The sequence below is a fragment of the Muscardinus avellanarius genome, assembly GCF_963383645.1.
Source record: "Muscardinus avellanarius genome assembly, chromosome: 13".
In the NCBI taxonomy this organism is placed as follows: Eukaryota; Metazoa; Chordata; class Mammalia; order Rodentia; family Gliridae; genus Muscardinus; species Muscardinus avellanarius.
This window is the reverse complement of record NC_137799.1, coordinates 54,620,605-54,632,965: the sequence shown is the minus strand read 5'-3', so window position 1 is coordinate 54,632,965 and position 12,361 is coordinate 54,620,605. Positions and strand designations below refer to the sequence as shown.

At 39.9% G+C, this 12,361-nt stretch overlaps 1 protein-coding gene across 11 annotated transcripts in view; it reads left to right on the top strand.

Annotated features, from left to right (window-relative positions):
- DENND4C (DENN domain containing 4C) overlaps nt 1-12,361 on the top strand; it is a gene marked incomplete at both ends in the record, with an annotated part of 121,895 nt that overhangs the window by 97,213 nt on the left and 12,321 nt on the right. For 10 of the 11 annotated variants that reach the window (XM_080709179.1, XM_080709180.1, XM_080709186.1 and 7 more), the window contains 2 exons: nt 2,427-2,672; nt 4,213-4,330. In XM_080709179.1, coding sequence (XP_080565305.1) covers nt 2,427-2,672; nt 4,213-4,330 — 364 coding nt within the window. The remainder of the gene's footprint in view (nt 1-2,426; nt 2,673-4,212; nt 4,331-12,361) is intronic. The other variant, XM_080709185.1, reaches the window with a different exon arrangement.

The following is a 12,361-nucleotide window of genomic DNA, read 5'->3' as shown; positions in this document are numbered from 1 at the left end:
CCCAGGCCTTTTTATTTTTTATTTTGAAACAGGGTCTCCTTTGGTTGCTTAGGCTGGCTTTAAACCTGTGATCCTCCTGTTTCAGCCTCCGCCCAAGTACTAGGATTAGTATGTCCCCCACACCCGATTTTTTTTTTTTGGGGGGGTGGTACTGGGGGTGGAACCCAAAGGCTTTCTACCTCTGGGCTATATTCCCAGACCTATTTTATATTTTATTTGGGAACAGGGTCTCACTAAGTTGCTGAGGGCCTTTTTTTTTTTTTTTTTTTTTTGTCAGAGGGAAATGGTTATTGGAGACCATAGTCTGGGTACTAGGTGTACTCTCATTTGTTAAAGAATTGGTCATAAGCTGTGGTGGCTCACACCAGTAATCCCAGTACTTGGGAGACTGAGACAGGAGGATCACACGTTTGAAGACAGCCTCAAGAAGTAGTGAAACTCTCATCATCTTAGTGAGACTCTGTTTTGAAATGAAAATAAAATACGCAGTACAAAAAAATAATTGGTCATAAACATTTGTAAACATACAAAGTCTGGGTTTTTTATATTCCTTATTTTATTTCAGTTATAAAAGTACTCTTTAATTCCTTCAGTTTTTGTTGCAATTCAAATATAAATGAGTTAGATACAGTTTTTGTTTCTGTGTTACTGAAGATTAAAACCAGGGACATTCTACCACTGAGCTACACTTCCAGCCTTTTTTACTTTTTGTTTTGAATCAGGGTCTTGCTAGGTGGCTTAGAATCTTGCTAAGTTGCTAAGGCTGTCCTAGAACCTGCAGTCCTCCTGTCTCAGCCTCCTAAGTACTGGAATTACAGTTATATGCCCCACTATGCCAGGTTAGACATGGTATTAAAAGGTGTCGACAACACATATTAACACAAAAAATTACTGTATTGTTAGAATTGTAAAAAAAAAATGGTCACACGTTTTTTGGTATCAACTTTATAAAATATGAAATGTAGCCGGGCATGGTGATGCACACTTGTAATTCCAGTGTGAGACCCCGTTTCAAAATAAAAATTTTAAATAGGGCTTGGAACCAGAGTGGTGGTGCAAGTTTGTAATCCCAGTATTTGAGACAATGAGACAGATTCTAGGACAGCCTCAGTAAATAATGAGACTCTTCATCAACCGAGTGGAACAGTGTGAGACTGTTACTGGGGCCTTGTTGAGCTCCCAAACTGTTACAGTGAGATGCAGCTGCGGGTTCTTGTTCTGAGCTATTTGTAGAAAAGAATAGCCTGAAATCTATAAGCTTAAGCAATTTTATTATTACAAAGATGGAAAGATAAGATAGAACTTAAAGCACTACACCATAGAGGGTGACAAAGGGGGGACCTGAAAAGAAGTCACTGAAGGTTTTGGATACAGAACAGTTTTATACCAAGTCTTCTGACCCGACTAGATCTGCCCCTACTGGGGCAGGTCTTTTGATGTAGGTATTTCTTCCTGTAGGCCTGCCCTGTCTCCAGTACAGAACCCAAGCCTTTTGTTACACCCCAAAATGTGTTAAATGGCATCCCCCCACATCCTTGGGGAATTTTGCTTGTCTTAGAAATGTAAAAGACCCTGGGCTTCCTCTATTTTCTTGAAAATCACTCTTGGTGCCTGGAACTCTGCAGGGTCTCTTCCCTGTCTGAATGCCTGCCCTGTCTCCAAGCTCTGGCTTTCTAATACCAAAGTTATTTTCCAAGCTATTTCCCAAAACCAGCACCTTAATACATTTTGAAGCTCTTTCCCAATACCAGCACTAGTGAAACCCTGTTTCAAAATAAATAAAATAGGGCTGGGAGTATAGCTTGGAAAATGCCCATGTTCAACCCCCAGTATAACCAATAGATACATGAATATTTATATATGAAATATAAATGCTTTTATTAAAATTGAAAATAAGAGGCATACATATAAGCTATTGCATGTATCAACATGATAGAGGACTTTTAAAGAGTTATAAAAAAGTGTTGTAATATGGACTATTAATTTTTACTATAAAGATTTGATTTAGTTGAATATGGTGGTGTATGCTTGTAATCTCAGTACTTGGAGTACTTGGGAGGCTGAAACTGGAGAATCACAGGTTTAAGGCCATCTTTAGTAATTTAGGGAGACAGCTTAATGAGACCTTGTTTCAAAATAAAAAATATAAAGGGTTCCAGGTGTAACTTGGAGGTAGAATATTCATGCCTGTTGGTTCATTTCCCAATAATCAAAAAAGAAAACAAACAAAAAAGTTAAAGGGTAATTAAATGGCTTTCCTCTGTTTACGGTTTTCATTGATTAGGACATTCTGATACGTGTAGCAGCAGTCCTGAAATAACAGATTTAGACAGGATAAGTAGGATAATATAATATCATTGAAAAGTATTGTTAAGTCTACAGAATTAAGCAGATAATATTCACTTCTTTTTGTATTTTTTTTAAAGGACCCATTAGGAAAAAGGCCCAATCCTCCCCCTGTTTCTGTGCCCTATTTGAGTCCTCTAGTGCTTCGAAAAGAACTTGAATCTTTGCTAGAAAATGAAGGTGATCAGGTGATTCATACATCCTCTTTCATCAATCAACATCCAATCATATTTTGGAACCTCGTTTGGTATTTCAGACGTTTGGACCTTCCTAGTAATTTGCCAGGACTTATCCTCACATCTGAACATTGTAACGAAGGTATACAGGTTGGTACAAACTTCTATACTTATACTACATTTGTGTCAGGATGAAATTTATCTTCAAGCTATTGAAAATATACAACAGTAGTAGCTTAATGAGATATAAGTTTCTTTCTTTCACACACAAGTCTGAATAAGCCATCTGGTATGGTATGGTGGTAGAGACCCGAGATCCTTTATCGTTTTGCTTAACTATGTTAATGTCCTTTTCCAGGTTCTAGTCCTGGTCCAGGATGGCTTAACTATCTTCAAGTTATCACATTCACATTCCAACCAGCAGTAAGGAAAAAATATATATAGAAGAGTATTCCTTCTCTCTTCAGCTCATGGATTTGTACATAGTATTTCCACATGTGTCCATGAGGCCTGAACTTAGTGATGTGCTCATATCTAGCTACAAAGGTGGCCAGAAAAGATAGTCTTTTATTTTTAACTGTCAAATTTTCACCTGAAATTCTCACCAGCCAGGGTGTTGGTGTACACTTTTAATCTTAGTACTTGGGAGGCTGAGACAGGAGGATTGCACAGGTTCGAGGCCAGCTTCAGCTACTTAGTGAGGCCCTCCACAACTCAGTGAGACCCTGTTTCAAAATAAAAAGAATAAAAAATAAAGCCTGGCGTGGTGGCGCACGCTTGTAATTCCAGCATTTGGGAGGCTGAGGCCGGAGGATGACGGTTCGCGGACAGCCTCAGCTACTTAGTGAGGCCCTCTGCAACTCAGTGAGACCCAGTTTCAAAATAAAGAATCAAAAATAGGGCAGGGGCTGTAGTTCGGAGGTCAAATGCCCCTGGGTTCCATCCCCAGACCGCAAAAAAAAAAAAAAAGAATAAAAAATAGGGCAGGGGGTGTAGCTCACAAGTCCTGGGTTCCATCCCCAGACCCACCCCCCAAAAAAAAATCAGAATGAGAAACCTAAGCTGGGTGTGGTGGCGTACACTTGTAATAGCTGCACTTGGGAGGCAGAGACAGGAGGATCAGGCAGGTTCGAAGACAACCTTGTTGGCTTAAGACACCCTGTTTCCAAATAAAATATAAAAAAATAGGTCTGGGAGTATAGCCCAGAGGTAGAAGGGTCTATCCCCAGTACCACCAAAAAAAAAAAAAAAAAAGAGAGAGAAACCTATATATCAGAAAATAATAATGACATTTACCATCAGGCTTAACAAAAATTAAAAATTTTGCTCAGTAATTTAGGTCCAGAGGTTTTTTGTGTTCCCCCCCGCCGCCCCCCCGGTGGTACTGGGGGTGGGACCCAGAGGCTTTCTACTTCTGGGCTATACTCCCAGACCCATTTTATATTTTATTTGGAAACAGGGTCTCACTAAGTTGCTGAGAGCCTCACTAAGTAGCTGAGGCTGGCTTCGAACCTGTGTGATCCTCCTGTCTCAGCCTCCCAAGCGCAGGGATTACAAGTGTGCATCACCATGCCGGGCTAGGTCCAGAGTTTTTAACGGACTCATCTGTTTTATATATTCTCAAGTTTTGCTAAGTCTACTGGTAATTATTCTACTTTGGATACTAATATTTTCTCTTAATCTCTTTTAGCTTCCTCTGTCATCTCTATCCCAGGATAGCAAACTTGTCTATATTCAACTGTTATGGGATAATATCAACCTTCATCAGGAACCAGGAGAACCTCTGTATGTCTCGTGGAGGAATTTTAGTAAGTAAAATAGAATTAAAGACATAAAAGACTCAGATGCACATAACCCAAATAGCCTTTCACAGACAATTAATTAATAAGCAGATTATGGTACACTCCATTCAAATGGTAGAATACTGTTAGACAATAAGAAGAATGAAAAAAAAAATAGAATTAAAGAAATGAGGAAGCCGGGCGTGGTGGTGCACACTTAAAATCCCAGCATTTGGGAAGCTGAGACTGGAGGATCACGGTTCGCGGACAGCCTCAGCTACTTAGTGAGGCCCTCTGCAACTCAGTGAGGCCCTGTTTCAAAATAAAGAATAAAAAATAGGGCAGGGGGTGTAGCTCGGAGGTCAAGTGCCCCTGGGTTCCATCTCCAGACCCAGAAAAAAAAAAAGAAGAAGAAATGAGGAAAACATTATTGTGCTTTATTTTCAAAATTTTAATTAGTTCAAAGTGATTTACTTTTTTTTTTTTTTTTTTTGCAGTACTAGATATTGAACTCAGGGACATTCTACCTTCAAGCTACACTACCCAGCCCTATTTTGTATTCTTTATTTTGAAACATGGTCTCAGTAAGTTGCAGAGGGCCTCACTAAGTAGCTAAGGCTAGCTGCAAACCTGCAATCCTCTTTTCTCAGTCGCCCAAGTACTGGGACTACAATTATTCACCACCACACCCAGTGTAAAATGATTTACTATTGTACTGACCTGTTTAACTGTGTTTAACAACTGGCATTGTTGTCAATTACCAGTTTGGCTCGGTATTTTGAGAATAAATTCTATATAGTGAAGAGTAATATAAATATGTTGCTATAGGATCATAATTTCATTTGTATAGGTGGGTACTATCTCAAATAATCTGGCTTCATATTGTATTAAGAAGATATTTTTAATAGCTAGGCATTGTGGGGCACTCTTTGTAATACCAGTAGTTGGGAGGTTGAGACAGCCTCAACAATTTAGTGAGACCCTGTTTTAAAATAAAAAGAGTAGAATAAGCTGGGTGTGGTGGCAAATGTTTGTAATCTCAGCATTTGAGTGACTGAAATAGGAGGATCATGGTTTGCAGACAGCATCAGCTACTTAGTGAGTCTCTTTGCAACTTAATGAGACCCTGTTTCAAAATAAGGAATAAAAAATAGGGCTGGGGGTGTAGCTCAGAGGTAGCATGCCCCTGGGTCCCATCCCCAGTACAGGAAAAAAAAAAAAAAAAAAAAAAAGAAGGAAGGAAGGAAAAGAAAATAGGGCTGGGGGTGTAGCTCTAGTCAGAATGCTCCTGGGTTTTATCCCCAGTACCACCCCTTCAAAACACACACAAAAGATACTTTCACAAAAAGTTTAAAGAATCATCATTCATATGTTTAGAAGCTTTATAAGTTAATAAGAACAACACAACATATAAGTGAGCAAATGATTTTAATAGGTAGATCATGGAAGAAATGTTAAATTGGTTTATAAACTCTTTTAGTTTTCTAAGGCCACCATATAAAATATACAGGCTGGGTGGCTTAAATAACAGAAATTGATTTCTAGGATTAAAGTATCAGCAGGTTTGCTTTCCCTTTAGCTTCTCTCCTTGACTTGACATGGCTACTGGAGTCTCTTTCATCCTTTTCTATAAATATGTGTATGCACATACCCAGTGTCTTTTTCTTCTGACAAGGACACAGTCAGTGTGGATCAGAGCCTCCTACTGTTGTAAAAATAATTAAGCTAAATTATTTCTTTAAAGGCCTAACTTTATATACATTCATACTAATGGTTAGTTAGGGCTCCTGTGTTATGAATTTGAGGGCCTGGGGGCACACTTCAGTACATAACACAAACATAAAAGGATGCTCAGGCACATTTAGTGAAATACTATCTAATTTTTTTTGGGGGGGGGTTATTGGAGATGGAACCCAGGGACATTCTACCTCCAAATGAAACCCCAAACCTTATTTTTTATTCTTCACTTTGAAACAGGGTCTCACTGAGTTGCAAAGGGCCTAAGTAGCTGACGCTGTCCCCAAACCCTGATCGTCCTGTCTTAACCTCCCAAATGCTAGGATTACAAGTGTGTGCCATCATGCCCAGCTCTACTTAATTTTTTTTTTTTTTTTTTTTTTGGTGGTACTGGGGTTCCTGGAAACCCTTCTACCTCCGGGCTACACTCCCAGACCTAATATATATATATATATATATATATATATAATTTTTTTTTTTTTTTTTTTAGAGAGGGTCTCTTAAGCCAGCATGGCTGGCTTCAAACCAGTGCGATCCTCCTGTCTCTGCCTTCCAAGTGCAGGGATTATAAGCATGTGCCACCACGCCCGGCTGTCTTAATTTTTTAACAAAGGAAAATTTAAAGCTATACCTATAAAGGTGGCAAAAAATTTTTTTATAGATTAGGATAGAGGAAGCTGAGCGTGGTGGCACACGCTTGTAATCCCAGCATTTAGTAGGCTGAGACTGGAGTATCGCGGTTCACAGACAGCCTCAGCTACTTAGTGAGGCCCTCCACAACTTAAATCCTGTTTCAAAATAAAGAATAAAAAATAGGGCAGGGGGTGTAGTTCGGAGGTTGAATGTCCCTGGGTTCCATCCCCAGACCCACACACACAAAAAGATTAGGACAGAGGAGACATAATGTCACAAATGTGTAAGATGATACTTTTCTGGAAAGCAGTATGGCAAAATCAAAATTTAATTCGTAGATATGCTTTAATTCAGGAATTTCAGTAAGACTATCCCCTGTTCAATGCAAATACAGTATAAAGCTCTGTACTAGAATGTTTACTGTACGATTATAATAATGAAAAAATTTGCTATAAACATTCAACAGGAATAGTGTGGGAAATCCACACCATGAATATTGGCAACCAAGAAGTATGAAAGGAACTTATATATAGGTACCTGAAAGGTGGGCATCCATTTATATTTTGGTATACTAGGAATTGAGCTCCAGGGCCACTCTACCTCCAAGCTACATCCCCAGCTCTATTTATTCATTTATTTATTTATTATTTGTTTATTTATTTGCAGGTCTGGGGATGGAACCCGAGGGCATTCTACCTCTGAGCCACACCCGCTGCCCTATTTTTTATTCTTTATTTTGAAACAGGGTCTCACTAAGTTGCGGAGAGCCTCACTTAAGTAGCTAAGGCTGTCCACAAACCACAATCCTCTGATCTCAGCCTACCAAATGCTGGGATTACGAGTGTGTGCCACTACACCCGGCTTTTTTTTATTTTTGAAACAGTGTCTTGCTAGGTGTTAACCTGCGATCCTCTTGTCTTAGGCTCCCAAGTACTAGGATTACAGAGTGTGCCACCATGCTCAGCTTCTTTTTATTTGAAGACAGGGTCTCACTAAGTTGCTAAGAGAGTCACTAAGTTACTGATACTGGCTTTGAACCTGTAATCCTTCAGTTACAGAACAGTATATAAGCTTTTCCAATGTAAAAAAGCAAAACCAATATTATATACCAATGTGAGGTTGTTGTTATTGCTGTTGTCATTTTTTTGTTTGTTTGTTTTATGGTACTAGAGATGGAAACTAGGGGCCTTCTACCTCTGGGCTACACTCCCAGACCTATTTTATATTTTATTTGGAAACAGGGTCTCACTAAATTGCTGAGAGCCTCCCTAAATAACTGAGGCTGGCTTTGAACCTGCGCTATCCTCCTTTCTCAGCCTTCCAAATACTGGGATTACAAGTGTGTGCCACCATGCCTGGCTCCAATGTATTTTTAATATATGTATAGAAAAAGGTTGAAAACTATATATTTTATTTTATTTTATTTTTTAATTTTTGGGGGGGGGGTGGTACTGGGGTTCCTGGAAGCCCTTCTACCTCCGGTATACACTCCCATGGGCTACACTCCCAGACCTATTTTTTAACATTTTTATGTGGAAACAGAGTCTCTTAAGCCAGCGAGGCTGGCTCCGAACCAGCGCGATCCTCCTGTCTCCGCCTCCCAAGCGCGGGGATTACAAGTGTGCGCCACCACGCCTAGCGAAACTATATATTTTAAAATGTTGAGCCGGGCATGGTGGTGTACTCTTATAATTCTAGCATTTGGGAGGCTTAGAAAGGAAGATTGGAGTTCATGGATAGCCTCAGCTACTTAGCCCTTTGTTACTCAGTGAGACCCTGTTTCCAAATAAAGAATAAAAAAATAGGGCCAGGGGTGTAGGTCAGAGGTAGAATGTCTCTGGGTTCTATCGCCAGTAACACACACACACACACACACACACACACACAAAAGTTAATAATGGCAACTGAGGAACAAAAGGAAAAATTTCGCTTTTTGTCTTTTTGTATTTTTTCAATAATCTATTATTACAATTTTTTTTACTTAAAACTGGAAGAAATATGCCAGTTACAAATTATGATTGGATATACTCTAAGCTATTTTTGCCTTTTTAAAAATTCTATTCATAGCCAGGCGTGGTGGTGCACGCTTGTAATCTCTGCGCTTGGGAGGCTGAGACAGGAGGCTCACTCAGGTTCGAAGCCAGCCTCAGCTACTTAGTGAGGCTCTCAGCAACTTAGTGAGACCCTGCTTCCAAATAAAATATAAAAATAGGTCTGGGAGTATAGCCCAGAGGTAGAAAGCCCCTGGGTTCCATCCCCAGTACAATTAAATAAATAAATAAATACATAAATACATAAATAAATAAATTTCTAGTCATGATATTTGAGTTCTTTTTAAGTAGGAAGAGCAAAATACTTTATATAAAATAAAATAAAATTAGCCAGGCATGGTGGCACACGCTTGTAATCCCAGCATTCACAAGGCTGAGATGGGGATTGCAGTTCTTGGTCAGCCTCAGCTATTTAGTGAGGTCCTCTACAACTCAGTGAGACCCTGTTTCAAAATAAAAAATAGGGCTGGGGGTGTAGCTTGGAGGTAGAATACTCCTAGGTTCCATTCCCAGTACTGCAAAAAAGAAAAGAAAAAAAAGAAAAGAAAAAGAAAAAAAACAGAATTAAGCCAGGGTGGTGGCACTTACTTGTAATCCTAGTACTTGGAAGACAGAGACAGGAAAATCACAAGTTTGAGACCAGCCTCAGCAACCTAGGGACACCCTTCTAAACAAGAATCGAAAAAACTGGGGAGTTTAGCTCAGACATAGAGTTCTCCTGGGTTCAGTCCGCAGTTACCCTGAGCCACCCACACATATACACAAAGAAAAAGAGAATTAGAGCTCACTCATTTTCCTATATCTAATTTGTTGTGGGGAAAAATTAGAGCTGTCAGTAATCACCTTGTTTAAGAAGAGACTATCTTGGCTACTTTAAATGATGAGTTGACATACATATTAACTTTAGAAGACCATGAGAATTAAGTGAGGCATGGCTTCTGGAATAACAAAATGAGGAGCTCTATGTCCGTGTTCACAACCATAATTGGTGAACATCATTGTAATGGTGCTGAGGGCTCTTTTTCTTATTGACTGAAGTTTGTTGAATAGAAAAATTAAAACTAATAAGCAGCTCGATACAGCTTTAACAAATATTTATTACAAAATCAGTAGGAAATAAAAAAGAGAAGGAAAAATCAGCATGCTGGTACATATGCTGGAGAGCCCCAAAATGACCCCTTTTCGGGACCCCAGCCTTTAAATAGATTTTGTATTGATATTTTTCTTATCAGCATTACCAAAGCAATGGGCTAGTAACTTATTTCTTAGGCAGGTGGTGCATCTTTGTCTCTGGACAGTGCACTTACTAACTGCAAGGGTCAATAATCTACCTGGCCTTTGCCTCTATTGTATTGGGCAGTGTTGGTTGCTCATCAACTCTGGGTGCTTCAAAGTAGTACATGAAGTGTACCTTTCCTAAACCCAGGCCAGGTCACAGAGGAGAGGAGGTAAACAGAGGCACTGATTCCCTCTATATAGTTTTAGAGCTAAAGGCTTCAATTGACTCTAAGGCTTTTTCTATAGGTTAATCATTAGAACGAAGGGCAAAGAAAGGGGAACTCTGCATTGTAACAGCAGCCGCCCCTCCATGCCTGAGTGCCTGAGCAGCACCCAGGCCCTGACTACTTTTTACATTTTTGAAATTAATACTAAAGCAATTTTCCAGTACCAGCACAATCATTATCATCATCATCATTCTCAGGTCATAGAGCAAATAAACATTTATTCAAGAAATTCTGGTAAATCTCATTTAAAATAGTGGGTTTCTAGTCGGGCGTGGTGGCGCATGCTTGTAATCCCCACGCTTGGGAGGCTGAGACAGGAGGATCGCACGGGTTCGAAGCCAGCCTCAGCTACTTAGTGAGGCTCTCAGCAACTTAGTGAGACCCTGTTTCCAAATAAAGTATAAAGTAGGTCTGGGAGTATAGGCTGGAGATAGAAAAGCCCCTGGGTTCCACCCCTAGTACCACCAAAAAAAAAAAAATTGTGGATTTCTGTGGTACTTGAGTTACAACTTGTTCCCTCCCATTCTTGCTCCCATTCAAGAGCTGTGGAATCTCCCTGGGAAAGGAAGGCTGCTGACATTTCTCATCATTACAGTCATGCATCACAGAGCTTAAAGTTTCAAGAGGCTGAGAGGTGGGGCTCAGTTCTCCCACCCAGCCCTCATTCATAGGCAGGCTGAGAAAGTGGGTCCTGGTTGTTGTCACTTTGACTCATTTCGTAGGATAAAGGTTTCATGTCAGGAAAGACAAGCTGGGGGGGAAAAAAAAACCTGGTTACTGCTTCCATCTACTTCCCTGATCGATAAGGAAGAATACTGCTCTGAGAGAAAGGCTACTCAGGGTTCTCAGCCCCAACTCTAGAGCACTGGCTTAGAGATTTTGCCTAGGGGGAGAGAGAGCTTTGAAAATTCTCCTAAAGAAAATAACTTTATCTAGAACAGTGTGGAATAATTCATGCCTGAGAGGATTCTTGAAAGCAGTGAAAATTTTGGTTAAAATGTTAGTATAATTCTGATGTGAAAAAAAAAAGATATCCAAAGAAAAGAAAACTAGAAGTCAGTATTACTTATGGATATAGACATAAAAGTGCTCAACAGAATACTAGTTAAATCTAGCAATATAGAAAAAGGATTGAAGACAGGCGTGGTGGCACAAACTCGTAATCCCAGTATTGGGGAAGCTGAGACAAGAGAATCTTAGCCTCAGCTATTTAGTGAGGCCCTCCGCAACTTAGACCTTGTTTCAAAATAAATAGCCGGGCATGGTGGCGTATGCTTGTAATCTCAGCATTTGGGAGGCTGAGACAGATGGATCACAATTCATGTATAGTCTCAGCTAATACTTAGTGAGGCCCTTTGCAACTCAGTCAGACCCTGTTTCAAAATAAAGAATGAAAAATAGGGCTGGGGGTGTAGCTCGGAGGTAGAATGACCCAGGGTTCAATTTCCAATACAGCTGGGCATGGGCATGGTGGTGCACGCTTGTAATCTCAGCATTTGGGAGGCTGAGACAGAAGGATCACAATTCGTGGATAGTCTCAGCTAATACTTAGGCCCTTTGCAACTCAGTGAGACCCTGTTTCAAAACAAAGAATTAAAAAAATAGGGCTGGGGTGTAGCTTGGAGGTAGAATGCCCCTGGGTTCTATGCCTAGTACTGAAGAAAAAAAAAAGGCATGCCCACCCTGCCCAGCATCACCACATTTTGAATTTACAATTACCCAAATAGAAATTAAACAATTTTTTTTAGAGATTTAGCAGTAAAATATTCACTAAAATGTTGCCTGTCAGCCGGGCGTGGTGGCACACGCTTGTAATCCCCGCGCTTGGGAGGCTGAGACAGGAGGATCGCACGGGTTCGAAGCCAGCCTCTCAGCAACTTAGTGAGACCTTGTTTCCAAATAAAATATAAAAAAAGGTCTGGGAGTATAGCCCGAAGGTAGAAAGCCTCTGGGTTCCACCCCTAGTACCACCAAAAAAAAAAAAAAAAAATGTTGCCTGCCACCATTATTAAGTAACAAAGAGCATACTACCAAAAAAAGAAAAAAAAAAAAAAAAGAATGCTCAAATCTCATATGTAAAGTAGCATAATATATGCATATAACCTGTGCTGCACATCTTCCGGTACACTTTG